Source organism: Cataglyphis hispanica, chromosome 1, assembly GCF_021464435.1.
Source record: "Cataglyphis hispanica isolate Lineage 1 chromosome 1, ULB_Chis1_1.0, whole genome shotgun sequence".
NCBI classification, from domain to species: domain Eukaryota; kingdom Metazoa; phylum Arthropoda; class Insecta; order Hymenoptera; family Formicidae; genus Cataglyphis; species Cataglyphis hispanica.
The window spans coordinates 17,446,601-17,467,974 of record NC_065954.1 but is presented as its reverse complement, the minus strand read 5'-3'; the positions used below and the strand labels follow the sequence as shown (position 1 = coordinate 17,467,974).

Here is a 21,374-nt window from a genome sequence, read left to right as displayed (position 1 = left end):
GGTCATATATAAATGAATAATAGCAATCATTGAATTAGCTAATTGACAACATAAACTATTAAATCCATTCACAAAAAGCGTTTAATTGACTATTCAGAAGAAATCTTTACTTCTTTTGTCCAGAGATGCACTTTGCTTGACATTATTTTCACTTCAAAGCGTTTGACGGACCAATCAAAGCGAGAATCTTGCATTTCAAAGCGAAAATGGCGTCAAGTGAAGCGCACTCTATAGTTACAAACAACGAATTAATATCGATCTCGAATCGAGAGATTTAACTTAAAATATGGCTGCCTTTTTACGTAAGATTCACTTTTCTACATGTCGGGCTGCAGATTTTAGAAGGTTTTGAATCGAATCCACTTGTCGAAGTGATTTCTGATTGAATAATGGGTATCGTGCGGTTAGTACATTCGCTGAGGAGTAGAGAAGACACGCTGTCACGGTATTCGCAAACTATATCGTTCCACAAATCAAAATCGAATTATGACGAGAGGTTATGTCTGCAGGTTCGTTGTCAAAGCCACCTTCGCAGGAGGTATTGTTTATTATAGTGTTCAGCAAGGCCTGTGGTCTAAATCTGAGGACAGCGTGCAGTTGTACGGGAAGATCTATAATAATGTTGCTCCTTATATTAAGGACAACATTCCCAAGGAAGTCATGAATGAGGTGTATTTTAATTAACAATTTCTATATTTGCAATTGCAATATTTAGCATATATTTTTTTAGCATATTTAGATAATATAATAATTTAATTCTTATTAAATATTGACATTTAATAATCAAATAGTAGTCGAATAAAATCTAAAACGATTAGTTTTTCAATATTAATATTCAATCATATTTACATTTATATATACAATAGGATTATCAACCTTTTATATCGCATATCATATTTGTATTATATTACTTATTTTTTGCCAACATTTTATTAAATTTGATCTAAGAAAAAAATTATTAAATATAGCTACCACCTTTGCCAAGTACTGATGATCTTTCCAACTCTGTCAAGTCATCATGGAATAAGGGAGTCATAGCGAGCATGAAATTCCTATCCAATACTCCAATCTATGTGACCAATGGTGTACAGAATATTTCAAAAATTGTGCAAGAATATATAAACCAACAAAGTGTATCTCAGAAAAGTCAATGATTCTTTTTCCTATTCTGTGGATTTTAGGATAACATTGTAATAAGATTATCAATGAGTATCATGTTGTTATTTTACTTCTATTATATTAATTTATTATATAACAAATAAATGTTTTATTATGAAATAATTAAATCCTAATTTGTGCATCTTGTATGATAAATAATAGCAACAAATATATATACAAAAAAAAAATAAAATGCAATCCATTAGTTTCGTATATATACGAATATTTATTCTTTCTGAAGTGTTATTACAAACTGTCGCCAATTACGAATCTCACTCGACATTTATAGTCTTGATATTTACATTAACAAAACATTTCAATTCCCTGAAATTCAAAATAATATTAACATGTTCTGAATTTCTTCTGGTCAGGTGGATATTAAAATAAAAAGAAAAAAGATTGCACAAAGTTGCAAATGCAACTAAATGCAAAAATTCTATCATGAATTGCGGTATGTACTGGTCCCAAAAATAGTGATCATGTTGCGTAATTGTGTTACAACAATATCTAATTATAGCAAACTGTAAGCGCTCTGTAAGAAGAAATAATAAAATAAAAATAATAACAAGTTAAAAATATACTCGCAAAAGCTCTTTAAATGCCGATGCAGGAATCTTATGGCGTTCAAAAAAATAAACTTTCTTTTTTCATTGTTAACAATATAGTAATCTCTCACAAGATGGTTAATACCTAAATATATGAAATCGTACTCTCTTAACCGATAGTTAATCTAACTCTATATATATTGAGTGTCCGATAATAACTGATCTATGCAGATAGAGCAGGTAAAACCAAGGAGGTTACCGCGCGATATAATTGATCTTTTTAAATTATTTTCTTAATAATTGTTACAAAAATCGCAAAAGATTTTGCTCCTCGGTTTTATCTGCTCTACTTGCATACGAGAGATTATGCGGTTATTATTGGACGTCCTCTCTATGTATGTGTGTATATATATAGAGTTAATTAGTTATAAAAGGAATAATAATCATCGGTTAAAAGATTAAGAATCGAGCAGCGCAAAACTACTGTACGAGATCCAAATTCTTCGATTTTAACCTTTTTTAAAGATTTTTAAGTACGCTTATACATATGTATGTGTGCGTGTGTATATATACATATACACACACACTTATATTCCTTATTTATATAATTATAATTTTCTCTCTCGCGTAAACTCAACGGATAACTCTGCGGATCGAGGTCCACAAGTTCAATGTATGATTTGCAAAATGCAATTTATTTTCTGGGCTGTTGAATGATAATGGGACGCGAATAGTGCGCTAGTCGTGCATCATGCGTCGGTGTAGGCTTCTCATGAAAGTGTTGCACAGCTTCCGGTGGAAAATCGGCATTCCCTTTAGCTGGAACACCGCTAATCATTATCGTCTTTGGCGGACTGCAAAAACATTAAAATGTCTTTTTCCATTTGCCACATATGACTAGAGATAGGATAACACTTAGATATTTTTGATTTGTGTTATTTTTTCAATACTTTAAAGTCATATATTGTTTGTATAAAAAGCATCGGCACATTCGGAACAATTAATTTGTTAGAAATGATAATTATGGTTTAAATATATTATATATATATATATATATATATATATATATATATATATATATAATATTTTTATGATATTATATATGTTTTTATGATTATTATATATATATATTTTTTTTTTTTTTACATTTGAAGAGTTACTGTTGGACATATTGTTTTGTCTACTCGATTATTGCAAGCGATATCGATACAAAAAAATATTGATAATTTTGATAATTTTATCAAACAACAAGTAAAGATATTGAAACCCTATATTAAGCATTTTTATGTAAGATATGTTATCGTTATCGGGTGCAAATAATAATTAATGACGTTGAATCAGAAACCAAGTTTCACCTTAAAAACGGATTTTGTATATTGCATATTTTTTTTTATATTATATATTTTTTTGTATGATTAAAAATTTTAAAAAGTATTATTACAAAAGTATTATTACAAAAGTAGAGAAATTTTGTTATGAAATCTGCTACGCGCATGATTAATTGTTAAATTATTTGAATCTAATTTAGTTTGTGTTTCGTAAATACAGATCCGCATTTTCGATGCAGATGTTTATTCAGATGCAACACGTTTATTTTCGATTGCGCAATATTGTGTTATGTAAACATAAAATTTCATTTATCATCAGAATTGGATAAACAAAAATGAATTAATCAGCGAAGTCACGTACATTTTTTATATCTTGCAATTTTTGTAGTTTCAGTTGAAGATATAGAAAATAAAAATAAACAAGTACAATTGAGATACGGCAAGCTGTTATATCCGAACAAGATCGAAGTTATAATTGCGTGGAGTCGATCTTATTATTAGATATTTGGTTTATAAACGGCTCCTTTATAATATATAAAGGAGCCATATAAACGTATAAACGATTTGAATTTTCCCGTCGTGTTCTCCAATCACTTCCCTTTAAATCGGCCGTATGCGCGAGTCGTCTACGGTCCAGCTGTTATCTCATTATTGACATCGCAAGCGGCTAATTATCGGATGCATGTCAAAAAACGAGTGTTGCGACACATTGCATGAGGCATCACAACAAATGATGTCAATTTACTTTACCTGCTAGACGGTCTGCTCTCTTCGACATCCTTGCTAGACTTCGTCTCGCGCTCGTCCTTTGGCGTCTTATGTTGGGTTATCCTCATGCCGCCCGCCTTCACTGAAAGAAGCAAACACGCGGCGTGAAATGCGCATTAAAAATGGCTCGAGCGACAGATCGACTTTGAAACAAATTGCAAATGAGACAGGTGAATTTCGACAATAAACGCGCTTTAACCTGGATCACGTTTTGTAGCGATAGAAATACAAGGGAATCGCTAACCTGCCGGAGGATGACCACCCTTTAGTTTGCATTCGTCCGTTGCACTCGACATTCTGTCTTCTTTAAATCGATCAAAGCGTCTACGTTTAATCGAATTTCTTTCGCAATATGTTGCTACCGCTTCGTTGCTCGTTACACTCACACCGTTCTTTCGTTGATCCGATGATGAGTGATAATGGATAGTGGTAATGGTAACCGACCCGACTCATATGCGTCGTGTTTTCGAACGCGGAGAGGGGATTACAGTACGTCGTTTATATTTCTTTCGTGGTATCTCGCTTGAATACACACACAATGACGTATATACATAATTTGTCCCTGATATGATTTATATGTAACATACACACGCACAATAATTAGAGAAGTGTAATCACAGAAATTAATTAACAAATTTGTAGTTAAATATATATTCAAACTATATTTCTTTAGTATCAAAACTAAATAAGACACATGCAATATCATTTTATGATGATATAAAATATATAAAAAATGAATAGAATTTATTGAAAAATTATGTTCAATTTTAACATATAAGAAAAACTCAAATACAATTAAAGTTGCAGCAAATAAAAGTTGAACAAAACCATGTAAATTATGTTCAATAAAAATGTACAATACACACTGAAGTAATAGTGTCAAACTAATAGATGATTTAGTATAAATTATATAGACAGAAATTATTTTATTTTATTTCATAAACAATTAGTATGTGTACAATGTATATATTAGATCTAGGATGTGCTTGGCTGCTCCGCTGCTTTTTCAGTTTGATAAGCATAATGCAAATCCTTGGAATCTTGATCAGAGATGTGTACCCAGCCAGTTGATTTCATATGATATACTGTAAAATGAAATATATATTAAGACATTGCAGCTATTTTGTACAAAATACATCTATTATTTTATAACCGACCTCTTATAATACCACCAGAATAGGCATCTCTGTGTGTAGCATGATAGATCGATCTTCTTCCAAGTTCATAAGCCTGCTCATCTGTTAAATCCCACCTGTAACCAGAATCCAATACGCCGAACGCGAATACAGATCCGGAACCTACACTGAAAACTTTTCCTGGAGTCCGAGTGCCCTCGGAATCAACATAATAAAGTCCAGGACCACGTTTGTCCCAACCAGCCAGCATCATACCTATATACAATTATATTTATATATTTTTACATAATTTACAGTGCTTAGATTTGTAATATGAGACAAAAATGATATCTTACCAATACTCAAACCCATTCCTTTGAAATTATAAATCATATTCGACAAGAGTTTACTCGCCGCTGCAATAGAAATGCGTTCTCTGTTTCTAAGTTCGTACATGCGGCATTGCCTTGCTAAAACACGGTCCCAATAGACACAATCGGCAGCACCACCAGCTAAAGTGCCGAGAAGATAGTCATTGATTTCTACTATTTTCTTCATGGTGGATGAACCTAAAAAACAAAATAAAAATTAGTTTTATAACAAAATTTTTAAATTGTTTTATCATCAAAGATATAATTTATAAATTAAAAGGATATGAAATATGTTGTGTATTTTACCAATAAATTGGCCTCCTGTTGCACGTGAATCCACTGCCAGAACAATGCCACCCTGATATTGAAAGCCCAAAGTTGTGGTTCCATGATCAAATTTGATCTTCAGGTGCTTTCCAGTTTCATCAGTGCCTGCAGCTATACGGCCAAGAGTTTCAGCTGGCTACAAATATACAAACATGTATAAAAAATTATAAAATTAAAATATAATCATATTCTTATATCGTATACTTAAATTTTTTCAACATAAAAGTACAAATAAGATATATAAAATAGAAAAAAGAATCTTATAAAGGTTAACCCACTTTTCAACTTCTGATGTGAGTTTTTCATAGTATTAATATTAAAACTAAATCTTGTAAATACTTATAATAATTCAAAATAACTTATGTCAAATTATTAGATTGCAACGGTGTCATTTATGTGCTGCAGAATGTATATGAACCATAGCATGATGCTGCAAATTTATTTCACATAATCGTCGTTTACATCATTATGCTTACATTTATAAATGGCGGCACTGCTAGATGTAGATTATTGCTGAAGTTTTTCGTATATGCCTCGATCTCGCCGGCAATCTTATCCTTTTCTTGCAAATAGCCAAAATCAACGAAAGAGTTGATTCCACAAATTTCGGTGAGCGCCATTTTACCCAAACATTAAGGATCGGCAGAAATGACGGGCAAACTCCGAATTGACATTAGAGACTCCGCGCGGTGACAATGTGAAACCTTTAATCATTATTACATAGACAGAGTGAATCTCTCATACTCTCATCATGGCAAAGATCAAGTAAAAAAAGAGAAAAAATAGAAACAGGATATCTTTCTCTTTCTTATTCGTTACGCAGTTTAGGACCTAAAGGGATATAATGGGGCTATAGATTATAGATGTTATAAAGCTAAAACGATGATTCCGTAGTAATAATCAAACTAACAATAAGATGACGTTTTTGAACATAATTCTGTTCATATAATATATAATTGGTATTCGTTATCAGTTGTTTTGATTAGCCCTACTTTTTTTATTAGAAAGAGACGAAGATTTTATTCTCTTTTTTTTCTCTTCTACGAATTTTTTACAGAAATTTCAAAATTAATTATAATTTTATTATAATAAAATAACTTATAAACTATAATAAAATAACTTATAATAAGTAAAATGTTATAACACTTTTATAGTAATAAGATAAGCGAGATTCAATTTGTTTATATACATTTATTAACATGAAGCTGCAATGACTGCAATGCTATACAATGTTATGAAAAAATACAACACATTAATAATATAACACTTTTTTATATAGGAGAGAATAACTTTTTTTTTAAATTATATGTTTAACAAGAACAATATATATACTAAGTTAAAGATGAAGTCATGAGTGTATATGATATCAATGATAAATATATAAACCTTAATACAAAAAAAAACAAATATAGAAAATTAAAATATAATTAAATAATTCTATAAATATCCATTGCAACACCACATAATTATTATATCACTTTATCATACTGGGTAAAAGATATTCACATATATCCATTCATACAAGAATCCATTAACTCTTCATGATTTACAATTTTTCAAATACATGTTAAAAATTGTCAAAAATCTAAGATCAGAAATGCAATATAAATGAGCGACTTGATTGTTAAAACATATCTTCCGTAAAAACCACAATCTTCAGCAAACCGAGCCCGGTTAAAATGCGAGCTAACGCGGTCCAAAAGCGCACGTACGACTAGGTTTATGGAAAATAAATGTATTTTTATAGATTAATTATAATTTGAAACATTATTTTTTTGCACCAATAATAATCTTTTTTCTTTGTTTTCAATAGTATAACATACATTAACATCCAGGAATCTTATATGGAGCAAAGTCTTTTTTTTCTTTTTTGCAAGATACGCATGGCTTCCAAAAAATATTACCGATAATTTTGTTGGAATGCTAAATCGCCTCGTAAGCAACATCAACACCGATTCTTGTGGCTGAGCCATTTAAAAACTCCTCGAGTTCATCTCGCTCCTTGTTCTCGTCCCTCGATCGATGCGATGAGCGTTTCTTTTTCTTTTCAGTCTTTTCTGTTTTTTCCTTATCCTTATCCTTGTCCTTTGCTTTCTTCTTTTTCCTTTTCTCTTTCTCATCCCCCTAGAATCAATAATATAAAAAAAAATTTTTTAAAAGAACCGATATGGAAAACAAGCAAAACAAAATTAAATCAATCAAAATAATAAAGTTAAGAAAAATATACCTCAATATAATCCCAAAAATCTTTTATGGACTTTTATGTACAAAATAATTACCTTCTCTTTATGTTTCTTTCTTTCTTTCATCACCGGACTACTGGCATTAGAGTTTATATGACGCAAGCTAGTGTCATCAAGCAGCTCCAGATGAACATTGGAGCTTGTCATACTGACATCTAGACTCTTATCGCTCAATTCTAATCTGTCCTTCCTTGTACTGGTACTGCTCACGTCTTCACCTCCTTCAGGACTCTGCCGCCACTTGGAATCCCGTCGCAACCAGTTATCAATAGCGTCCGAATTCATGTCCGACTGCTCGTTTGATTCATAATTATTCGAAATACGCAATTCTTGCTCTATAGAAGAAACAGAGTCGCGTTTCATAATTTGATTTGGCTTCTCAACATTTATTTCTGGACCTGATAGCGGCTCTAATTTATGCTTTTGTTTAGACAGCGGGTTTTCTGCTAATTTCGGCTGTATAGGAGAAGCTACTTCTTCAATGGATGACAAGTCATCTTCATAACCAGCTACTAAAGGATTGGCAGTCTCTGTGTCACTTTATAATAAAATTATATTATTAGCAGTACTAGTAAGTAATTTTTATGATATATATCGAAAAGCATAAAAGAATTTGTAGTAATAATATCAATTATATATTCTTATAATTAATAATTTATAAAGTTTTTTACTCACCTCTCAGAATCTATTTCTTCTTGCTGCATTTTTTGTGGCGAGACTTGGCTACTATCTTCCAAAAACGATCTATCCAGCATTCCATCATCTGGCACAAAGTCTTCAACACTAGTCAATGGTGCATTTAAATTAAGATTTTTAACATTTGGCAATTTTCCGTCTGTCTCATCTTCCTTCTTGTGGCCAAAGATTTTGGACATGAGAGATGGCGGACGATTGAGCGAATCTTTTCTCTCGCCGTTGTCATTAATGGATTCAGCCGGTTTAGCTGTTTCTATTTTAACAGCAGAATTTTGCGAAATGGGTGATATCACAATTTGCGAAGCTTTCATAGAATTTGATAAATTATTTAACGTGTTTGTCGCGGAGCTCTCTTTTTTCGATAATGATTTCATCTCCAAATTTTTTATTGGGATCGGAGTTCCGCCGCCAATTGGACCGGGCATTGAAGCTGACCTTTTAACTTCTCCGATGGCATTCGGAAAGTTCGCATTGTTGGAAAGATGATAGCTACTCATGGATGATGGAACATTTGAGACTAGATTACTAGCGGATACTGAATCGGCAAGAGCTCTCCTTCGGTTCACAAGATTATCTAGGAATTTATTATAATCGGCGTCGTCACTGTCCTGGAATAGATCGAGTTCTTGAGTGGTTAAACGTGTTTCCTCCTCGTTAGTCTCAAGCTGCTTCAACAATGTTTCACGTTGTAGTTGCAAAAATGGTAGATTAAAAAATTTGTGCAGTAGTTTTAAACCGAAACCATTTCGCATCGACGATTCCGCGTATCTTACCTGCAAAAATTAATTTAGAATAAAACAAATTTAAACAAATTAAAAAATTCTGATATAGATAATGATTCTAATTCAATTTCTGTTAAAGACAAATCAAATTTAAATTTATTCATTCATAATCAATAGTAATTATTGACGAATAATAGTTATATTGATGAATAATAGTAATGATGATAATAATAAGTAATTACTTGTGCGGTTCTTTCGTGTAACGAGTCTATAAAGTATGTCACATGATCAGCGGTGACAGTTCTGTGATGCGACATATCACAATGATTGCCAAGAACGATAACAGGAATATGGCTAGGTATTTTCGGCAATTCTCGTTGAACATAGTCAAATGTCCAACTCTTCGTGATATCCATCACGATAATAACGCCGTTGGTACCTTTGTAAACATCAAGAAACTCGGCATCTAGAGCTGGTTCCTCGATAACGTTTTCCGCATTAGTCGGAGTATTATCCATCTTTAAACCTTCCAATTTCCGGCGACGTCTGCCACGATCTACGACATCCCATACCTCCACTTTTACTACATCGTCGGTAGCTTTGTAATTCCATTGTATACTAGCCACCTGTATCTCTTCTGTGGGTATATATTCTTCGATAAACTTTTGCCCTTGCAGTCTATAGAATAAACATGTCTTTCCTACATTCCTGTCTCCCTTTATTATTATTTTCACTAAAAATAATGTGTAAAGTTCATATTACAATTAATGCCCTACTCTATTGTCTATATAAAAATATATAATAAAATATATAAAAATATATTTAAAAATACATAAAAATATATATATTTATATATACACACTTACTGTTATATTGTACACCTTTGGCAAACTTTCTCTGAAGATTTGTTGGCATAGATTGATGGGCTGGCCTAGGAGACACATTGCCGATACCATCTGATTTGCCAGTTAATCTTTTAATGGCAGAAAACATTATGTGATCTTCAAAGAAGCAATTGTTCAAAGAATTAACTTTGATGCCTGGAGAAAGTAAAATTAATATAATATATTATATACATATTTATATTATGTAATATAAATATAATTCTAAATATTGACATAATAGTAATATAAATATTCTTATTATATTTTAATGATTGAAAGTAAAAATAACATAATTTTAGATTATTAAAATATATTAATAAGAATATTTGCATGAATTAAAATACATATATCGCACAAGTAATAACAATAAATAGATCAATTATTCTATAAGAATTATATATTATGTTCTATTATAAATTCTATGCATCATACATAAATTTTATAAAAAAATATATCATATTCATAGATTATAATATTCTGAAATATTAGAGCAAAATTATTTTAACGCCCATTTTGAAGTTTGCGAACGAGACTTGACATTCTAAGTGTATATTTTTTTAACGATATTATCGTCAGAAAATCGTTTAGCAAATCTCTTAGTGCGTAAATGAACAAGATCCTCTCAAAGATTTATCAAATTCACATGAAATTTATATCGCAGAGAAATCGCGTGCAATTATACTTACCACATGTTATATTCCGAGTTTCGTGAATGAATCAAACCTCTCACTGTTGGATGCGGCTCTGACCGACCTGACAAGTCTAATGTCTGATTCAGTTATGCCAGAAGCCAGAATGGAGACGGAGACTCGAGCAACACGCAACCGTAGTGGTGGGGGTAACGTATATAAGCAAAAATCGCTTATATCAGCTCGGCGTCGGTGCTTCGGATTTCGACTAGTTTCGGATAGCAAAAACAGAGACAGATAATTTTCTGTCACCTTCCTATTAAACTGATAATGAAGACGCGATGCTGCTCGCTCTTTTTGATGCTTGATACGCGCGATAACGTTAAAAGTTAGATTGACAATTAAAATATCAAATAGGGAGTTTGACAGATCTCCGATCAGTTGTCCACTGGGGCTGTCAGACTCCAAGTGGAAAACCTACTTAAGGGACATAAGATTGAAAAAAAATATTATAGAAATAATACAAAAGTATAAAATATATAAACATATATATTTTAACAGATGTATTAACATATATTATCACATAATAAAAAATGCTATTTTGCCAAAATCTAACTGGGAAAGGACAGAATAGACACACAAGTTTATGTATTTAAAAAATAATTTATTACTAAAAAAAAAAAATTGCAAAATTGTAAAATCGCTACACCTCATTAATGTTTGTATTCGATTCCATAATAGCTTGATAAAGCAAAGGTTTTAATTCTTCTCTTATTAGGGAATGCTGATCACCATGTGTTATCATTAACACTTCATTTGCCTTTTTTAATACTTTAAGCGCATCCTTTGGTTTTTCCAAGTGTAATTGTATCTTCCCAGTCGTGAGATATAACAATCCTGTCAAGGGATGTATTTCTCCATAATATAATCTAAAAATTGGGTACAATGTCTTCAATCATATATTATTAAATATTAATATTGTAATATTTATTTCAATGACATATAAATTTGATTTATTCATTACAATATTTTAATATAAATGAAATAGAAGATATAAAATATAAAATAATAACATTTTTTATAAATTAATATATAAAAAGCAATTTCAAATAAAAAAATGTATTTAATTAGCTATGTGCAGATTATACAAATGATATACTCACAAATATCCTGGAATAAGTTTTTTGCCATATAATTCTGCATCTTCCCAACATTCTAGATTCATGGCTGCAATATGAGCTGTTTCCAGAGTACGAATATGCTGTATATTAAATCTGTGCAGTATATTCTTCTGTTTTTTCAAACATATTTTGCTGACATCAAGATCTATTATCATTAATAAGGCTAAATTATAAATATCAAAGATATATTTTATTTTTATTAAATAAATATTTTACTCTAAAATTCTAATTATTTAACTTTCTTAATATATTAATATTAAAAAGATACAAGCCATAGCTTTCATTTCTTCTAAACGGTGAAGAGTAAAGTCAGTAACTTCTCGAAACATGTTTTTAAATTCCTCTGATATTTTTGTATCACATTTTTCACAACTATCAGCTTCGATCAGACATGGAGAATCACAAGATAAATTTGGACATGCAGCTGCTTCAGCCATGGGTTCCACTTGCTTACATCTTTCGCAATCACACCAAAAATAATATGAATTGTACAATTCTTCACGTCTGTCTTTGTTAGAATTGAGTAAATCGATGTATGATATTTTTATCTGTATATAAAATAAGATTATACTAACAAATTTCGAAATAAAAAGATATTTGCTATATTAATCCCTTTCAATTTAATCACTTTCAATGACTGATTTTTTATTATAAATGAAAGCAATTATATTGAATCACTATATAAAATTTGTAGAAAAGTTCAGCAATATTAATCTTTTTAATTTATATCAGCATTGTTAATCTTTGTATTTTATTTCATCAATACCTGCCTGTGACCAATCTAAAGAGGGAAGATCCATTATTGTCCTGATAATAATAGTAGTCCCTTCGAAAATAGCAACTGCATTGGGTTTACAACTGTGATCCATCACAGATGCTCCCAGATAAATACCAGCTCCAATGGTGTTCATATTAAGATCCAATATGTTAAAGCAATTAGTACACATTCTACCATAAATACCCATCAATTCTGCAATGTTAGGGATTGTTTCTCCCTCAAGAAGATCATATAAAACTGCACATAATGTGGTAAAATGTTCCAATCGCTTTGCATCTTTCTTTAGATTTGAATAATCTACAATCCAAACATACAGGTTAATTATACATTCACATATATTCTTTAAAATTATTATTAAAAAAATACTTACGTGACATTAAATCTTTGAATTTTCTAAAATTTTTTTCAGTATAATAGCCTACTTCGTCAGCCCCGCCTCGATTAAGCTTCAGAATTATACGTGCCATAAGTCGTGCTGCATCTGGCACAATCTTTGGTGATATCTTCTTCAAATGTGTACATTCTGTCTTATGTATTGGCCATGATTCTTTTTGACAACTGCGGTCGCAATAATATACATACTGACAAGCCGAACACTTTAATAATTTGCCGCTGCAATAAATTATATCATGGATGTTGGTAAAATGAAATGATACAATAGTATACATCAAATATATACTTATCTCTAATATTTTATTTGTCTTATTATCTATACAATATTTTATTTTTATCATACATAAAATTAAAAAAAAATTATTCCTAAATAATTAATATAAAATAATTAAAAACGATAAAATTACAAACATCTCGCAATTTTATTCTTATTCTTCCATACCTTTTCAAACAATTGTCACATCGAGTAGTTCTGTGTTTCGAATTAAGAGCAAAGACGAACGGTTTGCCAGTAAAAATTATTGTTCCTCTTTTTAGTATATCGTCACTCATTTTAAACGCAGAAATGCGAAAGACATCGATGAAACATTCAATCTTTCTGTTCCCAATAACCTAATCTAACCTAACCTAACGTAAATACATTATCTTGCTGCAAAACTATCGCAGAACGAAACACCGGCATATTTATATTTATCTGTAATTTTTATAATATTGTATTTTTGTTATTACGTCTTTGAACTAGGTCATAATTTCAGATAATCTTCAAATAAATTTTATATATATATATATATATATATATATATATATATATATATATGTATATACATATGCATACGTATATTTCAATTTGTGTGCACGTGATTTGAATTTAAAGAGATCTCGATAATTTGTATATCTTTTTAATTGATTTTTTACAATTTTTTCTTCCTCCTTTTCATTCTTTAAAATTTTTTACATATTTATATTTTACATGCATAAAAAGTATTGAAAAGCATAATTAAAAAAGAATCTTAAATTTAATTTTTTTAAAAAATTACATTTTCATATTTTTATTTAATATAAAATAAAAATATATTCACTACTATTATAGAAAAAATAAGTTTAAAAAATGTAGTTAAAGTAGTACTTAATATATCTATTTATAGCAATTAAGTACTATATTTTAATATATTTATTTATAGTAATGGGAATTTTAGGTTTGGCATTTACTTAAGTTGATCTTCATATTCTGCATTTAATACTAAATTTTCAATTGGCTCAGAGATGTTTGTGAATAGCTAATACACAAAATTCAAATGTGATATATTTTCTTAGTCAAGATTATATTGCATATAACTATGTATAAAACTTATATAAGTTACATTTATAATATATTTATTTGATAAATTGATACTAATTGTCACCTTAATAGAAAAAAATTGGAAAAAAATATATACTCACATAAAGTATTGCACATATAATAATTTTGTTAGGAATAATGCCAATAAATTAAAGACAACATCACAAATAAAAATTTAACAATACAAATAAATGTAGAATAAAACTTGCATCAGGACTGAAGGAATAACAAGGACGAGACGACTTTCTATCAAGATTATTTCTCTTTTATATATATATGATAAAACAATTTTACCTTCGTAGGCAATGATCACATCTTTCGTCACGCATCGCCGATCTTAATACATAGGCAAATGGTTTTCCGTACAAAATAGTGATGCCTTTGCTCACAGGCACGCGTTTACATCCTTGATTCTTGACTCTCATTTTTTTCAGACTTTTTCAAATTTTACTCTCACTGACTACTTTGTATAGCAGAGCTGCACCTTGCTTACTGATTTTATATTGCACCTGCTTTCATTCTCTCCTTTTCCCGTTCTGCTGACGTATAGAGGGACTCGCGCGCGCGCTATTTTAAGATCAGTTTATTTTCGCATAACGTTATTATTGGAGCTAACTAATAAACCCTTAACCCGCTGATCTCTCGATAACATTCTTCTCCCCCCCTTCTCTTCTTCTTTCTCTTTCGTCATAATTAACACAAATCTGGAACGCTTATTTACAGTAAGAAAGAAAGTTAAGTTAAAAAAAAATTGTAATAAAACTAGAAAATCGACGGATTTTTTTTTTCCCCGGAAATTTGTAATCTTGAATCCGGAAAAGAGGAAGCATTTATCCGATACTAAAACTCGAATCTCAAAGCAATCGATTCAACTCACGATTAAAAATAGATGAAAACATACATGGAAAAAATACATTATCCACATTAGATGCAGTGTTATATGTACAATGTTATTATCGATAATATTGTATTTATCTGCTTATCTTTTTCCTTCTTTTTTTCTATTATTTTCGTCATAGTGTTAAAATGCGAATCTCGATTAACCGATTAGTCACATAGAATGATTGTATTGGGCCGGTGATATCGACGTATTGAATTTCTTGTCGTTTAACACACAATGGTTTAGGATTTCTTTGAGCATACAAAGGGACAGGAATGGGAGACAGTAATTCGTTTTAACTTTCGTGATAACAACCTGATGATGTATCCACCACATCCATAAATAGGATTCTACCATTCTTTTTTATGTTCATCCATCGATACTCCACCTGGACCTAGAGAAACTATCATCAGGAGACCTCCGATGACTGAAAGTGTCTACAAGAAAATACAAATATGCAAAGAATTAATAAATTATATATTATAATACAATAAATTATATATATATATTATAAAATTGTTGATTTTTGTTAATAGAGAGCATAGATTCTAGACACATATAAATGTATGTGTGTATTTGTGTGTATATATAAACATAGATTAGATAATAGAGAATTAATAAAAGATTTGACAGAGAGAGTAAACTATACGAAAAATTATAATTATATTAATATATTAATATTAATATTATTATACTATAATACATTATACTAATATTATACTATAATATTAATATTAAATCAAGATTAAGTTACATAAGTGACATCTATAGATTTAGAACAGGCAAATTTAATCTTTATCTACAATTTTTACAATTAGCATTTGTATAAGAAATAATTTCTCTTTTTTTAAATCATCCTATATGTGTGTCTGTACATATTTTTTTAGATCTTTTTTAGATATATTATTTTTAAAATTATTTTTGGCAGAAATAAAATTACTTTTAGTATAAATAAAATGTACATTTTGTATGGAAGTAAAAAGACTAATACTCTCCCTATCTGTTAAGACAGATACATATTTTATTAATATTATAGAGAAGTATTCAATATTCGAATTATGTATGAGCAAATAAATATGATTAACAAAATCAGGCAAACTTACCTGGAAGAAATCATATTTGAGAAAATCCCTCAGTGGCTTATAGTCAGGAATGGTCCACCATGCATTATGGTAGAAATTCAATGCAGTCAATAAGATGACAAGTAGTAATGCGCTCAGCTTAGTTTTGTAGCCAATTGTTACCAGTACCATGAAGATGCTGCCGACAATGTCTTGGAGGATTTGTAGAAAAGATATCTCAAAGCGAATCAGGGTAATAAACATGAATGCCAACAGAATTCGGCCAGCCAATTGCAGTAAATTCTTAGGTTTGTTATCACCAAGACTAGGCACACCAGCAAAGAGTGATCTACCCTCGACTCGCGACTCTGCCAGCACCAGTAGAAGCGCTCCTATTAGCGCTAAATTCCTGAACAGGAATTGCATGTCCCATAGAATGCTGTACGCAATAGTCTGTAGAATCACAATGAAGAACAAAACGCCGCAGGCTATGCTGACTCGCCATCTACTAATCACCATAATACATCCACCAAGTTGTCCAATAAGATTTATGAGGACGAAAATAGTGGCCAGAAATTTTCCACAACCCCACGACGCATCCATATATTCTCGTTGTTCGCTCCATTGGAACCACATTCGCAAGCCATCCTCTAGGAAGGTAGCAATGAGACACAATCGTGCTAATGTTGGAAGCACGTGTTTACCGTTGCGAATTACCTGTCACAATAATAAATATTTTTAATAATATGTCTTATTTTTTTATTTAATTTATTGATGATTATACTATTGTGTCTTTTGATAAAGACATATTAAGGAATAGATAAGATTTGCGAAATTTTATTAGAAACTCTTTAACCAAAATATTTAAAAAATCATATTTCTATCAACTGTTTCCTAACAATTTTTATAATCTATTTTTTTCATCAAAAATTTTATTTTTGTTCTTTAATATAAATTCTCTCCCACATTTTTGAAAATTGCTGATTGTTAAGTGAAGAACATGTTACATTATCATACATAAATTTGTGAAAAGTAGGTCTGTGAAAGTGGATAATGATCCATATGTCTGACAAAACTCTGTGCATGTAAACGTTAAAGAAAGAAATATAATCCATTTAAATATAACAAACTCCTCTACAGCAAATAAAATTTATTCATCTTTCTAGATAAAAATAGGATGCTAATAAATGATAAGAGAGATATCAGAGAGAAAAAGTCACACAGTCATCATCGAGTATATTTCACATATGTAAGTGTGAAAATACTAAATCTTATTGAACATTTATTCGCATAAAAGATATCTATAATCGATAAGAAAAGGAGAAAGCGAAAACATGGCTTGCTTTTGCTCCAACAGCTAATATACTATCGTTGCTCAAAGTTCCCGAATACACCTGTGGAATTCATAACCTGCAATTTTAGCGAATAATGATAGAATGCAAATCGCGAATCGCGATCGCTTGATCGCGCTACGCGATTTACGGCTGTGGTAGGTGATAGCTAATCCGCGAAAAATCGCGGATACGCGCAAAAATATGGGAATATACTGGGCGACGATGACGTTGACAGGAGCATGGCTCGCTCGTTCATGGGGAGCGATTTAACTTGTGCCGTTTTTTTCTCTCTCTTCCAGGATTTGACAGGATCGCAAGTCACTCGACGACGGGAAAAACGGCGCGATCGTGTTGTAAAATAACTCACCTGGTCGGCGATTTCCTCCGCCCTCGAAAGCACCTCCTGCGAGACCACCATTGTGTGTTATGTGTTTTATTCAAAAACCGCAAAATTTCCCATACGCACACTGACGTATACACGTGCGCGCATACAAGTGGCGCGGCGCGCGCCGCGCTGCGTGGCGCTGTACGAAATGCGGGGGGAAGGGAGAAATGGTTACGTCACATGTGTGTGTGGTGGGCACCCAAGGAGGCAATCCGTTGCTCCCAAGTGTGATGTGGAGATCGGCTGGCTGCTACGAGCACGTCATTTCCGGCGTACGTGTCGAGAAAGTTGGCGCTCGCGTCAAATTCGATCTAGGAAAAGATTTGAATTTCATTCTCGATAATTTCGTAAACGCTATCTTCGAGAGACACGTAAGCGAATATAAATTATGAGAGCACACGGCGTTATAATGCTGTACGAATATCATTCTGTATCTATCATTAACATTGCGAGAATTATCTGCATGTATTAAAATGAACAAGATATTTTTTGCTCAAATTTTATAATTTACGTTATAAAACAATTATTTATTTATTTTTGTATATAGAAATAATATTTTTTGCGTCGTAGTACTTTTTTCTTATTATTTTAAACATATATTTCTCTAGAATAATAAATTGATTAATAAATGATAAATACTGCAATTCGCGCTGCATTCACGCTGTTTCGATCATTTCAATATTTCGAGAATCGCAATTCACTTCTCTCAATAGATTTCAAATGGCGGTTAATCGCGGAACGGGTCGCGAATCGTGGAATCACGTTCGAATCGCTCCGTATATTTTTCGTGAATGTTATCGTTTAAAAATGAACTTCAGGCGCGGAAATGTGTAGCGAGTGTTTTGTAAAGTGTGGTACGTTCGCCGTAATGCGTTGAAATCCGATGAGCTCACTTAATGGATACGAAAATTCGTTCAACGGATTCTTGTGATGCGAGTCTGAAGTGGTAATATTTCGTCAATGCTAAATCTCTCGAAAATCGACATTTTACATCCAACCAATTAATATTCTCATTTTCCTTCATGTATAGATGCCGCAAAGGACACGCAGAGCAAGAAATAAATGGATCTCGACGCGAAATAGGAAAAAAGGGAAACAATAGAAGAGAAAGAGAGACAGAGAGAAAGTTGCACGGCGTGCAAATTGTTGCAGATCCCTTCATCATCTTTCACACTGTCGGTAAGTGTCCTTTTATTTCATGATGGGCTTGCAATCGGTACATTCTGCAATACAGTTGACATAGTTTAGATGGCAATACTATGCACTTATGTAAGATTAAATGCCTTGCGATCCCACGGAGATAAAAAAAAAAAAATCGTTGGGTGTTTAAAAAAAAATTGTCTATGAAAACTGTTGTATGAGAAATTGTATGAAAGTATATATTTATAGAACTAAAATTATAACAAAATATACATGCAGCGCATTTTTTCGTATTCTTTAATTGTCTATGGCAACGCATTAATAAAAAGTAAATATAGATACTGATTTCTTTTATGTAATTATGAAAGAATATCAAATATTTTTTTCAAACAAATTTTTGAAGCAAAGAGATGTTTTATTATATTTATTATTTTTCTATCTTCAAGATATAATTTTCTGGCAAGAGAAAATAATATCTTTGAAATGCATATGTTATAATAATTATACAAAAATTTCGTATAATCTTTACATAATTACTTTGTTCTTAACATAGAAAACCGTTAGATTGATAATTAAATGATAGAAGTGATTAAAATTATGTTTTATTTTATTCTATATTTTATTGTGGACAGAAAGAATTACTTCATCTATAATTTCTATTAAATTTTATATATATTACTTCATCTATAATTACTTCATTTATAATTTCTACAAATTTAATTAAATTTGTTGCAAGATATTTATGACTATATTTCATTATCTCAGATTCAGTTTACATACGAGATTTTCTCTTTCAATCGCATTTTACCGCCTATTATTTTTCGTTCCTTGTCACACGAAAGCGTGTCAACGACTGCAAGCCTCATCATTTTTGTCTTATGAACTACGACGGTAAGTTTCATCGAGATGCCGCTTCGTGATACTCGCTATCTGCTACTGCGAATACATATCGCATGCATGCGCTGGGTATATCAAGTTGTAATAGAGACGAGTAGGTTTACTGCCATTGCCGTTGCCGGTAGGCGCCGAGTTACTTGATTCTCTACCCTATTTGGGCCTGGACAGAAAAGGGAACTGACGAGCACACATCTCCGTTGATCTTGTGCTCGTATCTATTTTTTAAGTAGTACATATAGATAGTACATACAGATAGTACTTTAGTAACGTGGAAACTCCGCTAAACTTCCGCATACGCTTACATTCGGTTAACTTACAAGGGGGGGGATAAGAGAATTTTAGAAAACTTTAATGAAAATTTTAATCGAAGAAGGAAAGTGTATGTGTTTTCAGGGGTGAGGAACTTTGCATGCATAAGTGTATGTGTTCCATGCTTTATCACTTTTTTTTCTCTCCTTTTTTGACAAAAACTTAACTTTTCTAAAAATAGCTATGTAGACACATTTATATATATATATATATATATATATATATATATATATATATTATAATTTTTCAAATATCTATGTAAAAAATTTGATATCTATTTATATGATATAATATTACATTAAAATTTTATTTTTTATTATCATTTAGAAAAATGTCCATTATTTCATATTTTGAAGAACATTTTACACTTAAAACCTTAAAATAATTAACCTCTTACAGTTTATTTTGTAAATATTTTATTGTTAAATAAAAATTTAAAATATTTTGTTTTGTTTTGAAAAGGAGAAAGCTTCTAGGAAAATAAACAAACCAATTATGTTTTAGAGTTCAATATTTGTAGAAACGACAGTAGAACATATTTTACATATGTACATCAGTTTTTCAAAGTCAAATATCATAGGATAATAATTTAACTATCTTTTTTATATAAATTTTCTTAATTTTGAAAAACAATCAAAAACGTTTGACACTCAAGATAAAATAGTTTATTTTCCAAATAATATTACTTTTACGTCGAGTTTTTTTCCGCTCTCTTAGAAACCGCCAGGGTTGCAAGCATATCCCTTTGTGCCGCCCTCGTGGCGACCGTCCCAAGGTGATATCATACGTAAAGTCGAAACTTACGTAAGTCGAGGACCGAGCATGGTTGCACTCGTTCCTCGAAGCGTCGTCGCAGCAGGAATCGAGCGGCGGTGAGAACCTAAGTTCTGT

General features: G+C 31.1%; 6 protein-coding genes across 8 annotated transcripts; 1 reads left to right on the top strand and 5 right to left on the bottom strand.

The window, feature by feature from the left end:
• The first annotated feature begins 278 nt into the window (after positions 1-278).
• On the top strand, positions 279-1,738 carry LOC126859264 (MICOS complex subunit MIC13-like). 2 transcript variants are annotated; one of them, XM_050610378.1, is made up of 3 exons: positions 279-403; positions 510-669; positions 969-1,738. In XM_050610378.1, exons 1-3 carry the CDS (start codon positions 390-392, stop codon positions 1,152-1,154), a joined length of 360 nt encoding a protein of 119 aa, XP_050466335.1. In that variant the 5' UTR covers positions 279-389; the 3' UTR covers positions 1,155-1,738. The 2 variants fall into 2 exon arrangements, with proteins under 2 accessions (XP_050466335.1, XP_050466326.1); XM_050610369.1 differs by having other exon boundaries at positions 279-445.
• On the bottom strand, positions 1,361-4,261 carry LOC126859285 (death-associated protein 1). Its single transcript, XM_050610412.1, has 3 exons — positions 4,044-4,261; positions 3,782-3,881; positions 1,361-2,557 (listed from the first exon to the last, which is right to left on the bottom strand). Exons 1-3 carry the CDS (start codon positions 4,093-4,095, stop codon positions 2,398-2,400), a joined length of 312 nt encoding a protein of 103 aa, XP_050466369.1. The 5' UTR covers positions 4,096-4,261; the 3' UTR covers positions 1,361-2,397.
• A 444-nt stretch (positions 4,262-4,705) lies between these two features.
• Positions 4,706-6,275, bottom strand: LOC126859137 (proteasome subunit beta type-5). Its single transcript, XM_050610146.1, has 5 exons — positions 6,089-6,275; positions 5,592-5,748; positions 5,271-5,483; positions 4,957-5,190; positions 4,706-4,884 (listed from the first exon to the last, which is right to left on the bottom strand). Exons 1-5 carry the CDS (start codon positions 6,230-6,232, stop codon positions 4,775-4,777), a joined length of 858 nt encoding a protein of 285 aa, XP_050466103.1. The 5' UTR covers positions 6,233-6,275; the 3' UTR covers positions 4,706-4,774.
• A 536-nt stretch (positions 6,276-6,811) lies between these two features.
• Positions 6,812-10,979, bottom strand: LOC126857370 (rab-like protein 6). Its single transcript, XM_050606768.1, has 6 exons — positions 10,844-10,979; positions 10,140-10,313; positions 9,516-10,006; positions 8,531-9,324; positions 7,892-8,393; positions 6,812-7,736 (listed from the first exon to the last, which is right to left on the bottom strand). The coding sequence occupies exons 2-6, from the start codon at positions 10,264-10,266 to the stop codon at positions 7,536-7,538; spliced, it is 2,115 nt and encodes a 704-aa protein (XP_050462725.1). The 5' UTR covers positions 10,267-10,313; positions 10,844-10,979; the 3' UTR covers positions 6,812-7,535.
• A 420-nt stretch (positions 10,980-11,399) lies between these two features.
• Positions 11,400-14,903, bottom strand: LOC126858847 (histone-lysine N-methyltransferase SMYD3). Of its 2 annotated transcripts, XM_050609478.1 has the most exons (7): positions 14,772-14,894; positions 13,581-13,832; positions 13,116-13,357; positions 12,738-13,042; positions 12,236-12,515; positions 11,950-12,112; positions 11,400-11,715 (listed from the first exon to the last, which is right to left on the bottom strand). In XM_050609478.1, the coding sequence occupies exons 2-7, from the start codon at positions 13,688-13,690 to the stop codon at positions 11,490-11,492; spliced, it is 1,326 nt and encodes a 441-aa protein (XP_050465435.1). In that variant the 5' UTR covers positions 13,691-13,832; positions 14,772-14,894; the 3' UTR covers positions 11,400-11,489. The 2 variants fall into 2 exon arrangements, with proteins under 2 accessions (XP_050465435.1, XP_050465426.1); XM_050609469.1 differs by lacking the exon at positions 13,581-13,832 and having other exon boundaries at positions 11,406-11,715; positions 14,772-14,903.
• On the bottom strand, positions 14,424-18,276 carry LOC126859161 (surfeit locus protein 4 homolog). Its single transcript, XM_050610200.1, has 3 exons — positions 18,120-18,276; positions 16,461-17,135; positions 14,424-15,794 (listed from the first exon to the last, which is right to left on the bottom strand). Exons 1-3 carry the CDS (start codon positions 18,168-18,170, stop codon positions 15,708-15,710), a joined length of 813 nt encoding a protein of 270 aa, XP_050466157.1. The 5' UTR covers positions 18,171-18,276; the 3' UTR covers positions 14,424-15,707.
• Positions 18,277-21,374: the final 3,098 nt, after the last annotated feature.